This window comes from Marmota flaviventris, chromosome 10, assembly GCF_047511675.1.
Source record: "Marmota flaviventris isolate mMarFla1 chromosome 10, mMarFla1.hap1, whole genome shotgun sequence".
Lineage (NCBI taxonomy): Eukaryota > Metazoa > Chordata > Mammalia > Rodentia > Sciuridae > Marmota > Marmota flaviventris.
The window spans coordinates 54952085-54975802 of NC_092507.1; the positions used below are offsets into that span (position 1 = coordinate 54952085).

A 23718-nucleotide genomic window follows, 5' to 3' on the forward strand; every position below is an offset into this window, starting at 1 on the left:
AGAAGGGACCTGTCAGTTTTATTCACCAGTGTAATTCATGGTACATAGCAGAGTGATCACTCCAAAAAAAAAAAAAAAAAAAAAGAATGAATGACTACATAAATCAATCTGGCATGCTCTATAATATGATCTGCTTATACTCCATGTTAAAAAGAACATTAGATAAATGACAGTGCCAACTTTTAAGGATTTGGAATATATAATATGAAAAATGACTGTTTTTACTTTCATAGTAATAATGACTATGTTTCAGAATTTTAGTTTGAAGCTGGCATGATAGTATGTACCGGTAATTCCAGTGACTCAGGAGGCTGAGGCAAGAGGATTGAAAGTTCAAGGCTAGCCTCAGCAATTTATCAAGGCCCTAAGCAACCTAGCAAGACCCTGGCTCAAAATAAAAAGTGCTGGGAATGTAGCTTAGTGGTAAAGCACCTCTGGGTTCAATCCCTGGTACAAAAAAAAAAAAAATTTAAGAGCTTATAAAGAAGTTCTCTTGCCATTTAGGCAAGTCTTATTAGATGGTACCATTTTGGATCATTTAGTGATTAGAGCTGACTTAATCCATAGTGCCTAAGCAATTTAATAATTTAATTATTTTGAGCCAGAGAAGAATATCGGTCTTGGTGGCAGTGGTGTATATTGGTTATCACAAAACCTTTCAAGAATTGATTAAAAGCACATTAGAAACTTAGAAGTCTTCTTTAGATAGCATTAGACAGAGATAATTTGCTTGGAATCAAAACCTAGGCGAACATCAAGGAAAACAATTGATTTATGAAATGCATGTTGTGGATGGTACTGAGGATTAAACCCTAGGCCTTATGCATGCTAGGCAAGCACTCTACCAAGAGATCCATCTCCAAACAAATTTGTATATTTGGGGGCAGGGGACAATTAATTTATCACTCAGTAGCTTCATATATTTCTGAAATGGAAAGGCAGTTATTTTCAATTATTTGCCTATAGTCACAGAAACTTTAGCTATATTTTCAAATAAACTATCATGGGGTAAAAGGCATAGGCATAGGAGGAACATGTTATATTTTCCATATTATCACATTCTGTGTTAGTACAGTTTGTAATAATTTATGAGGTGGAATGATGGTTTGCTTCTATTTCAGAGAATGGGCTATTAACATTTACTTAGTATAAAATTGTTAATGGGTCCTGCTGATATTATAGGTATATCATTATCTTTCCCTATTTCTCTATTTCACATTTCTATCTCCTCTTAGTCCCCCCAAATTTGCTTTCAAATAATCCCTCTTTAGGAAATAGTAATTAAAATAGAATTATTTATAAAAGTTAGAAAAAGTAACAAAAAAGACAATGGAACCAATCCTTTTATTTCACCCAGTCTTATTCCTTCTCACATTCTTCTTTTAACTTCTCTCAAAAACCATTGAAATCTTAGGTTTAAGAGTATCACCAATGCTTTCGTATGTAATCTGAAGCTAAGGTGTTTGAGGGTTGGTATGTTATATTTCCTATAGTTATAAAGTTGTTAGGTATGAATCAAACCAAATTTGTTTTTATTCTTATTTTTTAAAAATGCACAAGATTTTATGTTGATTACATTTGCTTTTAGAGAAACAAAATATTAATTACATTAGAAAGTGACAGTGTTTTTCACCTGACATATTGGTTGCATGTAATGATTTTATGAAGTAATTGTGAACAAACTCCTAATAATTCGTTCATAAAGTGACTGTAACTGCATAGTATGTGGCTTTAAGTTTGATTTGAATTCTAACTTTTTAGTGGAAACTGTTGATAGAAGCAGCTTTGATTTGTACTATTATAACTGTATGTATGTAGTCAACATTAAAGGTATTTTAATTAAATAAATTTAGTATTTAAATGTTTTAATGGGGGCTAGGATTGTAGCTCAGTGACAGAGCACTTGCGTTGCATGTATGAGGCCCTGAGTTTGATCCTCAGCACCACATTACTATCTATAACTACAAAAAAAATTTTTTTTAATGTTTTAATAGATATTAAATACGTTAGAATTTATTGTAGTGATAGTAGGAAGAATATCAAAATCATTCCCAGAGTAAAGAAACTTCATTTGCCATGAATTTAGCAGTTCTCAAGTTTAACTTTGTTTTCCAAATACTCTTAAAATTCAGAGATTAGTAATTGGGCACAATTATAGCACTACATTTGGGAAAAGAAAGATCAGGATTAGCTGTATCTTTATGCATTTAGATATATTTTTGGAAAAAAAAAATCACACTTTCGCAGTATTAATATTTAATATATATTTTTTACATTTGGCATGTTCCCAATGAATCTCCAGAGCTGGAAAATAAAAATTAAAATGTGAGAGACTGAGATTTTTCTTGAGGTATACATACAACTGAATTATATAAATACAAAAGAAAGCCCAGCATAGGGGTTATAAAGAGTTCATTGCCTTCATCCCTTCATAGTTTATCTTCTAACCAAGCCCCAACCCCAAGAGGTTGATTACCTTAGGAACCATCTCTCTAATCTGAATGTGGTCCCTTAGGTCTTCCTGGCTAGAAATAAGGTTCTTTCCTTCTTTCTCCTCTCTTCATAAGCGTTTATGGTTTTGTCCATTTTGGTACAGTAGATATAAGAGGAGTCTACCCACTTAATGGCCCTAACATCTAGGCTAGCTAGCATCTGTTGCCACATACAATAATTTCTTAATGACTAAACCTTTGGTGCAAGAGAGAAATCACCTCTTTTTCAGCCAGATGATTGACAACACTCCAGCCTTTTTACTGATGTGTTTGATGACTTTACCCTATCATCTTACACGTGGAACAGACTTCATTTTAGATATTTTGTCTTTTTTAAAAGTCTATATTTTTACCTTTATTTGGCTTCCCTTTAGCTTATGCAGATGATTGCCCCCTTTTTGTTTCAGTGCTTAGATAGCTTATTTCTTAAAGCACAATATGTAAGTAAATGCATAGTCTTATATTTTTGTTCACTTGTATTATGCCCATTTTCACTGTTCCTCATAATCTATTAACCCAGTACTTTTTATCTTCATACTACATCAAGGTAATGTGCACTTACCACATTAGGTTTCCAGGAATCCAGGAAGGCAATATATATACATATATAAGTAAGTGAGTTAGCTGCCTGGGTTCATAATTCAGTTGCACTCCTTAATCAGCATGGTGACTTGGGATTAACATTGTTAAGGTTCAGTTGTTATTATAAAGACAATATATCTAAAGCACTTGGCTCAATATCTGGCACATGATGACCTCTAAATAAATCTTAATTTCAAAGCTATCTGTGACCCACAGCTATGATCTACTGTGTTCCCTCTTTGTTCCCCCTTTTCTATTCTGTTAATATTTGTATGAATGGGAATAAAACACTGCTAGGTTATTCTGATGTTCCAATTAAGTTGAAGGCCCCTTAGTCACCTGGTAGAATGCAGACTTGAATAACATGAGAAGTCTTCTAAAACAGGTGACTAACAGCTCCTAATACAGTAACGTACTGTTGTTTGAATTTATTCATCAGTTTTGTTTCTTCCCAAGAGAGAAATAACAATATTTGCTGTATAGGATAGCATTACTGTGCATAGCATCAGAACCTGTGGAGTACAAAGACAGAAAGAAATCCATCTAGAAATAACTGCCAAAATGAAGAATTTGGCATAAGACCCAAGGGATTTCATTAAGGGTAACCAGGCCTTGGGGACTCCAGGGCCACCAAGATATATTTTCTTTGCTTCTACTTTTCTGGTTTTCCTTTTTCATATCAACTTTTGTCACCTGGTGCTGTCAGTTTCTAAGTCTCCCAGATTCACTGCTTGTGACAGTTGTCTTTCTTTAACTGGTGTCATTCCAGAAGCAAACCATGAAGCGCCGGTTATCTGGGTCATACTGTGTCTGCCTACTACCGAGTAAGGGTTACTTCTATTTACAGACCAAGGAAAACTAGAGAAAAAAACAAATCTGTTCACAGTTGAATCATGGAAGACAATCTGAACATTCTCAACTTGGTTATTGAAAAAAAGGACAGAAGGACATGTCTGGACTGATGAATACTGCTGTACATTGTTGCCTGGGGTCTAAAAGAGCTAGGAGAAACCTATGAACTTTTCAGTCTGTCTGAAGATGATGGCCATCATATGTTGTCAGACACTCCGTAAGCAAAGAATGTATGAAATTCAGTACCAAATCATCCAAGAGTTAACATCTTGTTATCTGCACACAAATACTGATGAATTGCTCTAAGTAAACAGTGTGCTAAGAAATGTAAGAAAGAGTATACAGTATATAATAAATGTTCAAGAGAATGAAGGAAGTTAAAGAAAATCAAGAGGAACTGATTGTCAAGAGACGCAGACTGTCCTAAGAGATTCTACTTCTGAGTCCAGTCAAAAATAAGAATTGTATACTATCCCTCTGCAGTTTTTTTTATGTTTTTCTGTTTATCTGATATACACACATACACATATACAGACAGTTTTTTTAATTGAGATGTTTGTACGTATTTATGGGGTACATTATGGTCATTCAGTAGATGTGTACAGTATATCATAATCAAATCACGGCAGTAAGCATTTCCTTCTCTTAAGCCAATTGTCATTTTTGTGTGTTGGGAATTCATACTGTCCTAATCATTTTGAAATATATGTGATTGTTTTAACCAGTAGGTACCCTACTGTGTAAAGGAAGAAACAAAAATAATTTCTATATTTTGATTTGGGGTCCTTATATCCCCTTCTCAGTATCTAGTGACCATTATTTCTTTCTGTCCTTATTAATCTCCACAAATGAAAATTTGCATATTTCTCTTAATTGACTGAATAATGACCTCTAATTCCATACTTGTTGCAGTAAATGAGAAGACCTCATTCTTTTTATGTTCAAATAGTATTCTATAAATATTTCTCATCATCTTTATCCATTCATCCACTGAAGGATATCTGGGCTGATTGTATATTTTGATTATTGTGAATGGTACATGGGGTGGCAATGAACATGAGTGTGCAGATATCTTTTTGATATGATTTCATCTCCTTAGGATATATACCCAGTGGTAGAGCTGCTGAGTTATATGGTGGTTCTTTTTTTAGATTTTTAAGGAACCTGCATACTGATTTCCATAATGGCTATACTAATTTACATTCCCACGAACACTGTATGTGTTCCCTTTTCTTTTTGATGACAGCCCTTCAAACTGGGGTAAGATGATATCTCATTGTGGTTTTTGTTTTGCAGTTCTCTGGTGATCAGTGAAATTGAGTTAAAAACAATATTCCTAATTTAACAGTAACAATAAAACATCATACCTCAAAAAAGTTCTTGAGTATAACACTCCCTTTTAGAATCTAAGTAACCCTAGAGAAACCAGGTTAAAAATAAAAATACCAATCCTAACTTTATCTATAACTGATCTTTCAGTAATGTGTAGCTATTTGAAATTAATTTCTTTTTGCTAGTTTCTGTAAAGTGTATCTGTTGTAATCAAGTTGACCTGATTTTTCATTTTTGTTTCTGTTGCCACTTCCTGTCTTTCTTTCTGTCATAGTTCTATACTGTTTTCTTCTAATTCAAATAGTTCTCCTTCAAATGCACTATACTGAGTCCACTTTTCACCCTTTCTGTTCTTCACTTAGTCAATATTGGAAGGATTGCTAAATTTTTCTTTGAGAAATGAATTTTTACGCAGTGAGTCACACTATCTTTGCATGCAAGAGGGAAAAATTTTGATGAGGTCATGGATGTCAGACATTCTTTGTTCTTCATAGTGGAATATTCAGTGAGTATATAATCTTTTGTAGGGTAACAAAATGGTGATAAGCATTATTAAAGAAAATATTCATGCCTTACTACTTTCACTGGAAAGGCTGATTAGCTGATACCTTATACTAGATCTCTGAGATTAGTGATTCTCAAGGTGGTCCCATACTAGTACCAGCAGTATTACCTGGGACTTTTTAAAAAGAAAGATTCTTAGACACCTCATCTAAGTCCTATTAGGTTAGAGACTTGGGTGAGGCCTAGCATCCTGTTTTAATAAGCCTTCAAGGTGGTTTTACTTCTTGTGAATAAGAACAACAATAGAGAACTGGAGGATATTTATTTGATAATCTATATCTTAGAGTAAATCAAGTGTTTTACTCTAGTCTAGAAGATGAGTTCAAAGTAGAGCACTGCCACTTAAGTAGTTGTGTGGTCTCTCAAAATATAAGTTAATTCAGTTGTAAAAATTTGAAGGTAGTTGGGCACAGTGCTGTGTACACGTGTAATCCCAACTATTTGGGAGGTTGTGATAAGAAATGTGAGTTCAAGATAGTGAGACTTCATCTTGAATTTTAAAACATAAATAAAAATTAGGGGAAATATTAACATACATTTGGATGGTTTTGAGGATAAGCTAAATGTGGAACAAGATCTTCATGAATTCTTAAAGCCTATATAAATATTATTTGCAAACCGCTCTACTAGTGGTTCCTGCTTTGGCTCTTATTCATACTGGTGGCATTAGTGACTCTTGTTCATAGTAGTAACTTAGGTACTGAACCTGCTTCTAATTTGGGGTACAAGGTGAGTTTAATATTATATGAGGTGGGATTAGGAGGTCTGGGTATTACAATAAAGTTTTTATCTCAATGCACGTTGTTTGTCTCTGCTTGTTTTCCTCATTTGCAAATAAAGGTAGCAAACACTCCTAGGTTTTTTTGTTGTTGTTGTTTTTGTTTTTTAAGATTATCTAATGAGATTGTGTAATGTTCTGACTGCTTAAGAGAGAGAAGGTGAAATCAAAGCATGTATCATAGCTTCCTGGAACATAAGAGATACTTGATAACAACTATTATTGTGTATAAAACTTTCCTTTTCTGTATCTTTCTTCTCTTTCTTCCTCTTGATTTTGAAGTTCTGTTTTACTAAGTACTGACTCCTGATATGCCAGTTTCAATGTCCTATACTAGATCCTTGGTACATGGGCCAGATCTGCATAGACCAGATCCTTGAACACCTCAAACACTATATGCTGTACATAACCATAGTGTAAAAGTTGTCAGTTAAGTATGTCAACTGGTCATTTCAGCTGGAGTGGCAATATCTTACATGATATAGTTACCACTTTTTAGGTTATACCATCTGCAAATCCTTGGTTTCTCTTTCAGATACAGGATTACAAATTGGTTTCCATTTACAATGGGAAATAGAAGTATCAATTGGTATTTTTTTCCTGTAACAAATTTTCAAATTATAAGCCAGGTATGGTGCTGTACACCTGAAATCCCAGCATTTTGGGAGGTTGAGACAGGAGGATTGCAAGTTTGAGGTTAGCCTCAGCAAATTAGTGATGTCTTCAACAACTTACCTTCAACAACAGACCCTGTCTCAAAATAAAAAAATAAAAGGATAAAGCACCACTAGGTTCAATCCCTAATACACAACCCCCCCAAAAGAAAGAGTTTCAAATTATAATTGTTAGATTACTTACTGAGTGTGGATTCCTGATGATGGGGGTTAATTTTTGTTATCTGTGTGATAGTATCAGGTTTTATTTTACATTCTGACATACTCATTGTCTCTGGAGCAATGTGTTCAACACATGGGTTGAACTGATTTCTTTCCATAAGTAAGGCACAAAATGCTGGGGAAATATAAAACATGTCTTATTTCACAAGTACCATTTTTCTGAGATTTAAACTGACCAACACTTCTGTTTTTGCTCATTGTGTGTTTATGTGTGTTATTTGTGTGTGTGTGTGTGTGTGTGTGTGTGTGTGTGGTGTTTAAATAATTAGGATTAAACTTTTTATAATCATAATTTTGTTGTGTTATCCTGATACTTATATCACTTCGTTACTGATTAGAGTTGAGCACCTTCTACAGAAAATTGGCATCATTTCACTGAATAAGGATATATCTATTTCATCCACAGAAGGTTTGTTTGTTGGGAGGATTAAAGAAGGTTCCTGGATGAGGCACCATTGTGTACTTTTTTTATGGACTTTTTGAGTTAGCCAATTTAAATCTGGCTCCATGATGTGTAACTTGTGGTTTTGAAGGAAATGTTTACCTGTATTCTTTTATCTATGAAATGGAGATAATGTAAGAGTTCCATAACATAGATGGCAAGGATTGCACAAGTAAATGATTCTGGATTACGATAACCATATATTTGTTATGTAACTAATATATTCAGTATCATTCCTGCATATGTTATCACTACTTTTCAGTGATTTGGTTGGAATTATAATTGATGAGGCTTACAGGAATATTTAAAAGACTAGGATTTTAGGCTTTAGAAATATTTTACCTTTTATTATTTGAAAATTCTTGATAAAAGTTTTAAAGGTAATCTTTTGTATAGTTGTGGTATAGTCTAGAAATACGAAATCACCAATTTCAGAAACTGACTTTTATTTTGGTTTATTTAGGAAGGCGACATGCCAATTCATGAACTTCTCAGTCTTTATGGTTATGATAGTACTGTTCGACTACCTGAAGAAGATGAGGAGGAAGAAGAGGAAGAAGAGGAGGGTGAAGATGATGAAGATGCTGATAATGACGACAACAGTGGCTGCAGTGGGGAAAATAAGGTAAGGTTATACACTGTACAGTATTTTCCTTCTTATTGGTGGAGGATATATGTTCTAAGACCCTTAATAGATGACTGAAACAAAAATACAAAGCTCTTTGAGGTTTGTAAATTAGGTATAATAAGAGATTGAATGTTAAATTTTAAAATATTATGGAAATTTATAATATAATAATAAACAGCAATTTGGTCATTGTCATCTCATATTTCTTTTCAATACCTTTTCTCAATCATATATGAGCTTACATAAATTTTTTTTAAGTTACTGCTTTTAAGTAATAAAGCAAAATTGGCAATGTGCATTCATTTTTCTGTTTTTGTTTTTTAATATAATCTTAGATGCAAGAAGAGGTTCAAAATTGCCATAGGAAGTTTCTTTACCCTTCAGTCAGGTCTGTTGGCACACACTGGTAATCCCAGCAAATTGAGAGGCTGACGCTGGAGGATCACAAATTTGAGGCCAGCCTCAACAATTTAGCAGGATCCTAGCTCAAAAAAATAAAATTAAATTAAAAAATCAAAAATAAATAGAAAGGGCTAGGATTTAGCTCAGTGGTAGAGTAACCCTGAGTTCAATGCCCAGTATTGCCAAAAAAAAAAGTCAGTTTCTGCATTCTTCACCCAATTTCCCTTAATTTATGTTAAATAAAGATTAATTGAAACTGAGAAATCACTGATATAGTACTGTTAACCGTAGACTATTTGAATTTCGCCAGTTTTTCTACTAATTTTCTTTTTCCTATCCCAAGGGCCAAACCACAGCATCATGTTGCTACTAGTTTATTTTAGTCTTCTAGTTATATTTAAAACAAACTTTGAACACCATGGTGTTCCATCTGCAGTGCAACTGTGTTCTTTACATCTTAAATAAATTTATTATTTCATAGGAAGAGAATATAAAGGATTCATCAGGTCAGGAGGATGAAACTCAGTCTTCCAATGATGATCCATCACAATCTGTTGCTTCTCAAGATGCCCAGGAAATAATTCGCCCACGTCGATGTAAATATTTTGATACAAGTATGTGATATTTTTAATATAGTTGAAATATAATTTTTACTATTTTAAACATTACCTGTGATTCTAATGTGTCTTTCACTATTCTGTTTGAATTCATTTATTCTGATATCTATTTCAAAATTAAATGGAGTTTATTGTAGATTCTTTGTTTAGCAATGCTAAGGCCTTTTTGTCAGTAACTATATAGTAATTATTATATCATGTATTACCTCATTGGATGTGTTCCTTTTATTTCTTGTACTCTTTCTCTTAGTTTTCATTTTTTCCTTTTGTCTCAGCCTTTTTTAGGTATACTCATGTATCACTTAACAAATGAGATGCATTCTTTTTTTTCCTGTTTTTTATTGGTGCATTATAATAGTTCATAATGATGGGATCTGTTATTACATATTCATATATGCACACAATGTAACAAGATAATTTTGGCCAGTATCATTTCCCAACAACTAGAATATGTTCTGAGAAATGTATTATTAGGTAATTTCTTGGTTGTGAGAACATAAAGAGTGTACTTAGATGAACTAAGTGGCTACATCACCATATACTCTTATGGGACCACCATAATATATGCAGTCTGTTGTTGACTTAAAGGTCTTTATGCAGAGCATGAGTACATTGCTTTGTCTACCTTTGTGGCTCCCGGGTCTAAAGAAGTGGTTGATCTTGAGGTAGAAACATATTTGTATGTTTCATCTAAGTCCACCATGTTTCATTGTAAGTCCACATTACTCTAGAAGATAGCTTTTTGATAAGTCAGCTGCCAATATTATAAGATTGTTTATGGTCTAAATTTCAGTACTTTAAAAAGGAAGAAAATTGTGTGAAGAAAAATAACCTCATGAAATCTTGTATGGAAATAACTAAATTAAACACGGCTACTACTTTATGTGATTGATTGTTACACATTTAATTTAGAAGTGAACTTAGTACTGCTAATTATAATTTTTGTGAAATAATAATTGTGAGTTTTTAATCAAAGATGGTCCAAGTGAAAGTGTTAGTGCAAGAAGATATTAGTTACTGAAATAATTGTTAATTTTCTTTAAGGAAAATGTTGTTTTTCCCTTAAGGTAAATCAAGATCCACTTGCCAATGTCTGATTAAAAGTAGGATGCTAAGTGGCTACTCTGCCTCTTTGAACAATATTTATTTGAAACTTCTAATCTGGTATTTCAGTTATGATAGATATGTAGAAACTATACATATACCTCCTATCTTAGCTTCTCCATGGCAGGCTTACGTTATTTTTATGTGTAATATCTTTTTGAACATTGTGTGCCATTTTAGATTTGAGAAAATACTGACACTTTAATAATTTTCCTATTTCCTCCCTTTTGTGTAAATGCATTCTTACTCCAGAATGTAAACAAACAACAGCTTGCCGGTTCTGAATAAAATGGAGGTTGGGAGAATTGAGGTCTTTCAGATGTAACCCTTATTGCACATGTTCCACCTTACTGCACTAATTTTGTAGTAAATAAATTAGTTTTCCAAGAGCACTGTTTGGAAACCACTATTTTATCTAGACTCAAAGAAATTGAGATAATGTAATTTATTCCACACAAAGCTGTTGGTAGCAGAGTGAGGATTAGAAGCAGATTATCTTGACTCTAAATCAGTTTTCCAGAAGTCTTTATAGGAAATCATTTCCTGAGACTATATTTGTCCTAAAAAGTTATGGGTTTTTTTTTATTATTTGCTTTTTATTTGTTTATTTTGGTGAGAGAGCAATATTGATTAAAAATATCTTGGCCTAACACAGCATATGCCTTTTAACATATCTAAATTTTTATGTTAAATGTAAAATTATTTTAAAGACACATAGATGTAGACAGAATAACTAACCATTTTATATTATTGTTATTTATTCTAGATAGTGAAATAGAAGAAGAATCTGAAGAAGATGAGGATTATATTCCATCAGAAGACTGGAAAAAAGTAAATAGAACCATATTTTCCCAAAACTTAGATAAATCAATATTTAAAAAGCCAAATGTAATTGTTCTTTTATTATGTATTTTGATAAAATTGATGTGTCAGCCTTTTGTGACAGGTAAGCATTTGGTAAATGTTCAAATTTCCATTTAAAATGGTCAGATAACCTTCTTTTGGTACTAGGAATTTGTATTAGTGAGGGTTCTCTACAGGAACAGAATCAACAGGAGATAAATGGGTGGATGGGGGTGTGTGTGTGTGTGTGTGTGTGTATAATAACCACATATATGTGATTATGAAGAGGAGTAGTAGGGATTTGTATTAGGGTTCTCTAGAGGAACAGAACCAACAGGACGTTTATTTATTTATTTATAATCATATATATGTGAGTATAAAAGGGAGATATATTAGATTGACTTACACAGCCAGAAGCTGGGTAGTCCCTCAGAAGAGTGAGTGAAGAAACTAGAGTCTGATGTCACAGCAGCAATCAAGAAGCTATTCAAGAAGAATCAAGCTTGCGTCTGCTGCTGCTTCCTTGTTATTCCAACCTTTGTTCCCATCCAACCCCTTCAACTTTTAGTTGGTACTACATACTTTGGGTGGGTCACCAGTTCACTGTTCCACATGCTAATCATTTGTAGAAACACTCTTATCAACACCCAGAATCTAATCAAGTTCACAGTTCAGATTAACTCTTACAGAATTGAACCCAGGAATACTCTATCACTGAGCTACTTCCCTATCCCTTTTTATTTTGAGACAGTGTCTCACTAAATTGTCCAGGCTGGCCTCAAACTTGCTATCCTCCTGCCTCAGCCTTTGCTGGGATTACAGGTATGAGTGCATGTGCCACCATTCCTAACATTTAGGTCTTCTTTGTTTTTGTTTTTTGTTGAGTCATACGTGGGATTGAACCCAGGACCTTGCACATGCTCGGCAAGCACTCTACCAGTGAGCTACATCCCCAGCCCTTGTCTTTTATAAAATAAAATGACAATATGGAAAAAAAAAAAAAATTGGACTGTGCTAAGCAAGTCAGTACTAAAAAAAACAATTTTAGAAATCAAAATTTCTGAACTAATCCTGAACTAATGCTTAATTAGGCTCTTATTGCCCTGTAATAAATATCACATATGACTTTTTAAAGGTCTATATATTGGAAAACAACTGTGGGAGCTTTGATATTTGTTAAATAAATGCTGATAGTTAAAATTGCAAAATTTTCATTCTCTATCATTTTATAAAAGGAAAACTCTCAGAATGATTGAATTTAATGTTATTTGTAATTGATAAGGCTATTATGTAAAGAAACATTTGGCTTCTGTATATACACAAATAAGTCAATTTCTAAAAGGAATCTAAAGTAGTTTTTATTTACAGGATATATATTATTATATAATTACCCATAATGTTGAAGAATTAATTTTAAGTTGTTGCAGAGAAGTTGACCTCTTAAGAAAATCTATCAAATGTTACATGGACTTGGTTAAAATCATTTACATAGAAGAAATGACGTAATTCTTGTTGAAATAGAGGACCTTGTTCATAGATTATCTTGTTGAAAGATATTTGCTTGATATATCCTCTTTTATTTAAAAAAAAAAAAAAAATCTAGTTGACTTTTTTGTTTTTCTTCTTCCTGAGTTTGATTATAAATTTAATGCATGAACTCTGAAAAGTCAAGATTCTTAAATCAGTTAATACTTTCAAGCCATTTCCATGTTTTTGGTTAGATTTTTTTTTTCTCTAGAAAAAAATCTTTTTTCAAAAAAAGAGCTGATCCTTTTGATGATTAAAATAGGGAAACATTTTAGAGTTTCTGTTGAAAAGAGGGAAGTAGTCAGATGTGCTTGGATTGTACCACCTAAAAATTCTTGCTTCAGCCAGAATTGATCTAATTATAGGTTTTCAAAGGGACATTTCTCATAGACATAGACACACATTGTATCTGTTAGCAAAGGTATAGAGGCTAGATAACTTTGAGTAATTATTGGTGTCTGAATAGTTGGAAAAGCATAGATTGTGCATTCAGAAAGTGACTGAATACCTGTAATTTGCATAGATATTAAGAACTTTTCTCCAGAAGCTTAGTTTTTTGCTTCAGGAATGGAGGAACATCCCTTGGAACATGTTATATAAGTACATATATTATTAAGTGTTGAATTGAATGAAAGCAACAAAAAAGATGTAAAAGTTAGAAAAGAGGTATCACTGGAGGCTAGAATGCTCAGGGGCAATTATCCTAGCGTGTTTTAATTAACTGGAGTGAGTGATGGAACTGAAGACAAAAAACAAGGATCATAAAAATTACTACCTGTTGGAACTAGTGTAGTTAATGAAGAACAGAAGTTTAGAGAGGGAGAGCTTAGGAGAGGTGAAACCTTTGTTATTGGGGGTTATTTCTTCCTCAGGAAAAATTACATAATAAAGCAGGCTATAGCAAATGTAGATCATTTCTTTCAGTATAATTTTGTTATAGCAAATAATGTTAAGATTGAGAGATTTGTTTTTTAAAGGTTTATAAAATGAAGTTGGATTTTAATAGAACTAGGGTAGTAGAATAGCTTTTAGGTCAAACCTGAGTTAAGTTGTAGCTATAGAACTTACTAATTCTGTGTTCCTGAAGAAATTCCTTTTAGCTTCATCTGTTCATAGATTATTTGAGAATAACAATGACAGCCTTATGGGGCTTGATGGAGAGTAAATGAAAGTTACACATAAGATATCTGGCACATAATGACCTCAAATGCAATTTCCCTTCTTTTCTATATTACTACAGAAAAAGCAGGTGAAAAGAAATATTCTGAACTTAGTAGACAAAAGGAAGTATGGTGTTTTCATACTAGCTCAGCTATTCCCAATCATGGCTTCATGTTAAGAGTCACTTGGAAAACTTTTAAACACCACCAGGGCCTTTATCCATATATTATTTAATTGGTCTAGAACAGATCCAAGCATTGATATTTTTACAAGCACTGCCAGGGTTGATAACTTGACTATTCTTTGGTAGGCATGGGTGACTAAAGTTAAAAATAGGTACAGGGGAATGACAATAAAAAACTCTCTTAATAGCGGGGAAAAAAAGAGAATTCCTATATAATTGCAGAGAAAATTTTGTTCTATACAATATTCTTTTTAGAAAACTAATCATAAGAAAGACTGATTTTCCTCTATAGGTACCATAATAACTATTACATACAGTATGTTTTTGGAGTTAAAATAGGTAAAATGAAGTTCTAACATCAGTGGGATAACAATAACAGGAAAGAACTTTTCAATCCTAAGAGATAAGTAACTTCCTAAACCATGATTTTGTGTCTGTCCTGCCCTAGACTTTATTTTGAAAATGTCAATTAGTTTGTTTTCATCATTTTGCCACTAGTCAGAAGAGGGGTTTTGTAATCTTGATTCTCATGAATTGTTTTTTTGTTTTGTTTTGTTTGGTGGTGCTGAGGATTGAATCCAGGGCCTTGTGCATGCTAGGCAGGCACTCTAAACTGAGCTATATCTTCAACTCTGGTTCCCATGAGTTGTGAAATCTCATTAGTGTTGATTTTCAGTTGCCTTTCTGAATAGCCAGTTTCACCTAATCTGATAGGACTATATAGATTTGATTATCAGATTTCCTGTGATAATTTAATTCTGATTTTATGGAAGTTCTTTTAAGTTTTATATTGATTCAATAAAAGTTAGACACTAACCTGCTTTATCCATTTAGTTTGGAGTTTGATCCATTTGGTCTCAACAGAGCTTTATACAAAACTTTTGTATTACTTCCGTAACCCTAAAGCTCTGCTTCCCAGAATTAAGTTTATCTCCGAATCACCTAGAGAGTGTTAAGATACTGAGTTCTATCATCAGCATTTCTGGTTCAGTAGCTATGACATGGGACGCAAGCATTTGGGTTGCCAACAATTTCCCAGGGAATGTTGATGATGCTCCTGATACAAATACCATATTTTAAGACCACTATCTTAAATATAGATACTCTTGAAGGAAATGCTGTACTTTCAGGTGTTTTGTGATTATCTGATTAATTGAATATAGAATTCACTTTTCATTTTTTATTCATTGTCTACATTGCATTTCACCCCATTGTTATTGCTAATATATTCATCCAGTCATATCCAAGCTCTTATCTATTATTAACTCATTCATCCTCACAATACTGCACTGAGGTAATTAATTGGTTGTATCTGTGTTTTATGACAGAGAAACCAAGGAGAGCTTACTCAAGAAGATGGTTAAGCTAGAAAATGAATATAAAATCTATGTTACTAGCTCTGACTACTGTTTTATGTTATTTTTAAAATAGGAGATTATGGTGGGCTCCATGTTTCAAGCAGAAATTCCAGTTGGCATTTGTAGATACAAAGAAAATGAAAAAGGTGAGTTAGTACTGAACTTACATAGCTGCTTAATCTGTTAAGGTGATGAACTGTTATTTTATATTTAAAAAGAGCTAAGAACTTGACAGCCTACTAAATAACCTCATTGGTTTATGAATGAGAGCCCTGTATTATATTAAGAACTATAATCTACTGTTTTCTAGTTTTGCCCATATAAGTCTAGCAAAACAAAAAGTGAATGCTTTTTTGTTTTTAAGTAACTTAAAGCATCCCAACTTTATTTTTTAAAACAAAAATTTTAGAAAGAAATTTAATATTTTAAATGCTCTAACTTTATCTTTTTTAACCTTATGAAGGAAACACATAAACATTTATTTTAAATTTAGTTTTTTAAAACAGACTACTTTGTATCAAAGGTTTAAAAATAAACTGGAGAGTAAACAACTGTGTTTTTGGTTTTTGTTTTTTTAAAAAAAGCTTATTTGCTTTTGAAACTTATGTTACTGAAAAAGATGACTTTGGTATTTGTGTTTTTAAAATGATTTGCAAATACAATTTATTTTCTTAAATGAGCTCATATACAGTGTAAAGTCTCTCAAAACTTGACATTTTTCTTCATTTGTTTTTAGTCTTTTCCACATTTCACCTTTATGTACAGAACTCTTTAGAGTTAGGAAGTCTTTTGTCAGTTTATTTTCTTTTGCTTATTTTCTTTCCCTCCAAAAACTTATTTTATGTTTTAAAAATGTATATACCCTCAAAGCAGTCAAGGAAACACCAGAGGCCAGTAAATTTTTGTGACATAAATTTTGTTTTGATAGGCCACTTAAATGTTTACCACTTTCATTCACTTTTCAAATTCTGGTAACATATAGGACTTGTTATATGTTGAGATTTTGTGCATATATTCTGAGAACATGTTTTAATTGTGTGCAGAAATGAGTCATCCATTGGATTTTATATTTTACTTTTTTTTAAAATTTTTTTTTAGTTGTAGTTGGACACAATACCTGTATTTATTTATTTTTATGTGGTGCTGAGAATCGAACCCAGGGCCTCACATGTGCTAATCAAGCACTGAGCCACAATCCCAGCCCTATTTACTTTTTTTTTTTTTTTTTTTTTTAATTTAAATATATATGCTTTACTTGTGTAGTGGTTAGTACCATGGATTTCTTTTCTTTTTTTTTTCCCCCCCCCGCAAATAAATGAAGAACTGAAAATTCAACCTTTGTTTCTTTTTAAAATGTGGCTAATTTTGGCTTCGTGTTTTCAATTTTAACACTATTTTCAAAGCAGATATACATGATTCTTTTTCAGGAAAAGATATGGTTTATGAAGCACTCTCATTTTAAGAGTTTGAACATATTGGAATTTGCATGGAAGATTAGACTAGACTTAGAAGAGTGACCTTGTTTTGGAGGGGTCACTGTGGTATAGGGCCTTTCCTCAGATGCCAAGTTCTGAAAATGGAGGCTTTTATCAGGATGCCTAGAATTTGTCTCCATTTATGGTACCTCTGTACACAATCTGAACCCAGGAAATCATTTTGTAAAGTATCCTATACAATTAGAAATAAAACTTGTCAAAAAGGTAGTGTTAACTAGTGCATTCTTATTGAAAAAAAAAAAAATTTGTAGGATATTTTTCATGTTTAATATAAACATAGACTTTAATAAAAGTGTCCCCCAAACCAAGATATCCCCTTATCTTTATTGTAGAGATTATATGACAGATACATCAGCAGTCACTTTTTTTTTTTTTTTTTGCTACTAGAATTGAACACGGGGATGCTTTTAACACTGAGGTAGCCCTAGTTCTTTTAGCATTTTATTTCAAGATAGAGTCTCACTAAGTTGTTGAGGCTGGCTTTGAACTTGCAAGCCTTCTGCATCAGCCTTCCCTGGTCTCTGGAATTACAGGTGTGCACCACCATGCCTGGCAGAATTCTCCTTTTCATCAGTATCAGAAAATCACTCTCCTGATTATCCTGGAGGGTTACTGACACATTTTTTCCTCTCTGCCCTTGGATATTCTTTCTAATAGAAACACTTAAACATTTGTTAGTTACAGTCATATTTCATGCATGCTTCTTTGAACCTGTATCTATTTTGGTTACAAAATCTCCTTAGCTACCATTAAAATTTTCCTAAATTTATGTAAATTATAATTTATACTCAACACAGTATACAGTCATCCCTTGCTATATGTGGGTGTTGGTTTCAGGACACCCCCTCACCCTGACCTTGTGGATACCAAACTCTGCAGATGCTCGAGTACCTTATATAAAATGTCATAGTTTTTGCATTTATCATATGCACATCTTCCTATATGCTTTAAAATTATCTCTGGATTACTTCCAGATACCTAATGTAATGTCATTGCATTTAACCAGATATATCAAGAAGAAAAGGTTTGTACATACTCCACAGTTTTTTTTAATTCCAAATATTTTCAATTCATAGTTGGTCAAATCCACAGGTGCAAAACCTACAAATATGGAGGGCCAACTATATTATAATCATTTGTTTATCCATCTGTGTATCCTTATTGCTAATTAGTTGATTTTTACTACATAGGCACTTAGTAAAACATTTGGTATGTGAATTAATAGTTGGGTACAGAATGGTGTTATCAGAACTGGATATGTAGTTTGTAATTTCGATCAGTACCCAGCTATTTGGCCTTAGGTACATTATTTATTTTTCTCCTTATCTATAAAATTACAACAGTAATATGTATTTATAGAGTTTTGTAATGATTACAGGTGAAATTTTCTGTAGAACAAGCTCGTAAGTGCTTAGTGGCATTATTAGTTAGTCTTATAAATTATGTTTAGTTTTTACCAGCCAGTCTTCAGAAAGCATCAGTTGACATTTGATACCCTTTTGCCTGCCAGTGACAAAAATCCAGTTCAATTATTTTAAGCAAACAGAATTACTGGGTTGCTTTACTGGAAATCTTTGCTGATCTGGCTTCAAACACAACTGGATTTAGGGAGCTCTTATGCTCCCTTTTTGATTTATTGTCAGGCAGTCTAAGATGCCTATTGGGAGCTTTTACTTATAGCATGAGAGCCAGCAAAAATGAGATTACCTCATCCCCTGGAACTCCAACAGAAGTCCTGGAGTGCCGCAGTCTGGCTGGGCACAATCAGAAGCCACTTGTCAAAAGAAACTAACTTTATTTTTAGAACCAAACACGCCAAACAAACAGCCTCTCAGGAAAAACCCCTCAGAGCCCAACTGCCACCATCGGCTTTTCACAAGCCTCTCTCTCCCCCCACAAGCTTCTCTCCACCTCCCACAATCCTCCTGCTCTTGAGGCCGATTGGCTGGGTCACGTGGGCAGAGCCAAAAAGTCCCCCAATGAGCAGCTCCGTGGTCTGAAAGGGCAGGGAAACAGTCCAATGAGCATCACCGCAGAGGAGCCAATCAGCTAGATGTTGCTGGGGCCGAGGAGCCAATCAGCTAGATGTTGCTGGGGCCGCTGTGAGCCAATCATCAGCCGGCAGCTGGATTGCTGGCAGCTGGAAGTTTGCTGGGGCCCCTTCGGCTGTGGCTCTCAACATCTCCCCCTCTCTGTTTAAACAACAAGCATGTGGCTTAGGGACCGTGCCTGTTAGGCAGTCCAATTCAACATATGGTCCTTACCCGTCATCGGATGAACTGACCTCTAGGCGTCAGCCTCCTGTCTTAGGTTGGTACCACTGCAATTGGATCATACCCGTCACTGACTACCGGTCCAGCATACAGCCATACTTGTGGATAGGCCTTTGCACCAGTGGGGGGGTGAGGTTCTTTGCCTCACCTCTGTTGGCCCCCAAATTTTAGACCATCACTAGTAGAGGAGGATGCAAAATGCCATGACATAAAGCCAATTGAGGGCTCCTTTGAAAAATTGTACCACCGGTGACATCATCAGCAAAAATACCCCAACACTACCACAAGTCGCTGCACCAACAGATAGTTCAAAATGCATACAGGTGAGCTCACAATGTGTCCAGGCAAGTTCTGCAAGCAGTTCAGTGATGGCTATTGTAGAAGGTGTAGATTGGTTTTATCTTTGACTTCACCAGCACTGGGATGAAGATAGGAATTCTGGCAATAATGGCTAAAGAAAAAATTATGTAACATTACAGAAGGCACTAAAAGAAAACAATTTTCTTAACAATTTACATTATCTTTAAGAGAATTATTAAATATAATGAAAAGGAAAGGTGAAAGTAAACAAACAGATCTGTTAACCTTCTTTTTTGTTTACATATTAAAACAATCCTCAACAGTTGTTTACCCAATATAAATTAAACCATATAAATCACGTGAAAAAAAAATATTTGGATCCATTTTATCATGAGCGCTCATCATATATGATATATGGACATTCAAACATATAACACAAAACACAAGTGTGCACACATAACATAATACATACAACACATAACATTATAGTAAAGGCCTTATAACTTTTTACAGGTGAAATCTCCATTGCAATGTTTAAAAACTCTATAGTCAAAAAATAGAACTGATCAGCAAAACATTAACCTAGGTCTGTATGAGCTCAAAAAACAAAATAGAACTTCATGATATGGCAAAGGGCAATAATAAAATAGATATTGAAAAAAGCATCCTGGTTCTGTTGCAGATGTAAGAATAGCCAAACTGGAGTTTTGGATATCAGTTGTTATGGATTTGAGCCAAATCATCTTCTTTTTGGTCTGTAGAAATCGCTTTAGTTAATCTTTCTGGAATCCAAATCGGCTGCTGTTCTCCCTGTGGAAACACATAAACAGACCCCCGACTCCAGACAATCACTGGGTCAGGACCTTGGTTAATCTCTCTGGAATCCAAATCGGCTGCTGTTCTCCCTGTGGAAACACACAAACAGACCCCCGACTCCAGACAATTACTGGGTCAGGACCTTTCCATTGTCCTGTTAGAATATCCTTCCAAAGTACCTTGGGCTTATGTACATTTTTTGGACACATATGCCTTTCCGCAGCACTAAGTCCTGATGAATCCAAATTTAAAAAGTTTAGAGTAAAAAGGGTTATTTTAAGTTTATCTTTGGGGAATATATACCCCTTCCCAATTCCTTCTTTTTGCTTTAATAAGTACATTTTAATAGTTTGATGAGCTCTTTCAACTATGCCTTGTCCCTGTGGATTGTATGGGATTCCTGTTATATGAGTAATGCCAAATGTTGAGCAAAATTGTTTAAAAGAGGTAGAAGTATAACCAGGGGCATTATCTGTTTTTAACTGTTTTGGAACACCCACAGTGGCAAAATTTTGTAAGCAGTGAGCTATAACATCTTTTGTTTTTTCTCCGGCATGAAGGGAGCCCATCAAAAATCCAGAAGAAGTATCAACTGTAACATGCAAATATTTTAATTTTCCAAATTCTGGCAAGTGTGTGACGTCCATCTGCCAAATATGGTTAGGTATCAATCCTCTAGGATTGACTCCAAGATTAACTTGTGGTAAAAAGGTCACACAATTTTGACATTGTTTTATTATTTGTCTAGCTTGTTCCTTAGTTATTTTAAAACGCTTTTGTAAAGTATTAGCATTGACATGGAACATTTTATGAAAATTTATAGCTTCTTCTAGTGTAGAGAAAATATGTATGTCATGTGTAGTTTTATCTGCTAAATCATTGCCCAAACTAAGGGCTCCAGGCAATCCTGTATGTGCCCTGATATGTCCTATAAAGAATGGATCTTTTCTGTCCCAGATTAGACTTTGTATAGTGGAAAGCAAAGAGAAAACAGTAGAAGAAGGGGAAATCCTACCAGCATCTTCAAGAGATACTATAGCATTAACTACATACTGACTATCAGAAAATAAATTAAATACAGAATCTTTAAACATCACAAAAGCTTGTAAAACTGCATTAAGCTCTACCTTTTGAGCTGATTGTTTGGGTACTAAAAATGTAAAAGTTTGATCAGGGGTAACTACTGCTGCTGTACCATTATTTGACCCATCAGTGAATATATTTGGAGCATTCATGATAGGTGTTTTTCTTGTCATTTTTGGAAAAATTACAGGATGCAATGCCCAAAAAGACAATAAAGGATTAGATGGTAAGTGGTTATCAAATGAAACATTAGATTTGCACATGATTATTGCCCAAGTATTTAACTCATTAGCTAACTCATCAATTTGATTCATAGTATATGGAGTAATAATTTTATTGGGAGAAATTCCAAACACTCCCTTTGCTGCTTTTATTCCTTTGAGTATTAATTGTCCTACAGCCTCAGGATACCTAGTAAGAATAGTGTTAGGAGAATAAGATAAATGTATCCATAATAATGGACCTTCTTGCCAAAATACTCCTGTAGGAATATTTTTTGTTGGTAGTACAATAAATAATAAAGGCAAACTTATATCAATTCTATCCAAATGCATATTTTCCATATATGTTTCAATGATTTTTAATGCCTTTCTTGCTTCAGGCGTTAACATTCGGGGTGAGTTTGGATCTGATGGACCTTTTAGGATATCAAATAAAGGTCCCAACTCTCCTGTTGGTATACCTAAATAAGGCCTTATCCAATTTATGTCTCCTAATAACTTTTGAAAGTCATTAAGTGATTTGAGTTGATCTACTCGTATTTGAATTTTTGGTGGACGGACCATGGTTGAGGATAATAGAACTCCTAAATAATTAATTGGAAAATTTAATTGTACTTTATCTATTGCTATCTCTAGATTATAATTTTTTAATAAGTTTGTAAGTGTGGCATAACATTCTAGCAATGTGTTTTTATCTTTGTGTGCTAATAATACATCATCCATATAGTGAAATATTTGTAGTTCAGAATTTTGATTTCTAAGTGGCTGGATTGCTTTGTTAACATAAATTTGACACATAGTTGGGCTGTTAGCCATCCCTTGAGGGAGTACTTTCCATTCATATCTCTGATCATGATTCAGTGCAGGGATAGTAAATGCAAAACGTGGACTATCCTCAGGATGAATTGGAATTGAAAAAAAACAATCTTTAATATCTATAACTAAAACATACCAGGTTTTTGGCAAAGCAGACAATTGAGGAATCCCTGATTGAGCAGGTCCCATAATAACCATCTCATTATTAATGGCTCTTAATCTCCATTTACCAGATTTCTTTTTGATGACAAAAATGGGAGTATTATGGGGAGATACAGAAGGTTGTGTCCTTCCGCTAATTGTTGTTTGACCAGGTCATGGGCTGCTTGTATCTTTTCTTTAGTCAGGGGCCACTGAGGAACCCATACTGGTCTTTCTGATTTCCAAGTAATTTTTATTGTCTCAGTGGCCCTTTCTGAAAATCCAACCCATGTCTGTCTGTTCCTTGATCTATTTGTATTGGTGCTGCTATACCTTGTTCTTGTTTTTCTAATCTTTTTCCTTTCCTAAAACCTTGTCTAGTCATAATAGTGGGTGCATTTTGGTTGATGTTATTTGTTAATGTCAAACCTAATTGATCTAGGACATCTCGTCCCCATAAATTTACGGGAAGATGATCCAATACATATGGCTGTATAGTTCCTTCACATCCTTCAGGATCTTTCCAATCTAATACCATTGCACTTCTATGGGGATTAGTCGCCACTCCTAGGCCTCGAAGCGTTTGAGTGGCTTGTTGTAATGGCCAATGTTTTGGCCATTCTTGACGAGAGATGATGCTAAGGTCTGCACCTGTATCCAGTAGCCCATTAAATTCATGTCCTTGAATATTTAGTTTTAGCATGGGGCGAGAATCTAAATTTAAAGAAAGCATAGCCCAATCTACACCTGTGGAACCTAATCCCTTGGAACCTCTTTCTACAGTACGACTGGAAAATTTATCATGTAGGC

The 23718-nt window shown here is 34.0% G+C and overlaps 1 protein-coding gene across 6 annotated transcripts in view; it reads left to right on the forward strand.

Annotated features, from left to right (window-relative positions):
• The window catches only part of Mier1 (MIER1 transcriptional regulator), a 64148-nt gene that overhangs the window by 21177 nt on the left and 19253 nt on the right, over positions 1–23718 (forward strand). For all 6 annotated transcript variants that reach the window (XM_027949498.3, XM_027949493.3, XM_027949496.3 and 3 more), the window contains 4 exons: positions 8402–8563; positions 9450–9582; positions 11456–11520; positions 15836–15908. In XM_027949498.3, coding sequence (XP_027805299.3) covers positions 8402–8563; positions 9450–9582; positions 11456–11520; positions 15836–15908 — 433 coding nt within the window. The remainder of the gene's footprint in view (positions 1–8401; positions 8564–9449; positions 9583–11455; positions 11521–15835; positions 15909–23718) is intronic.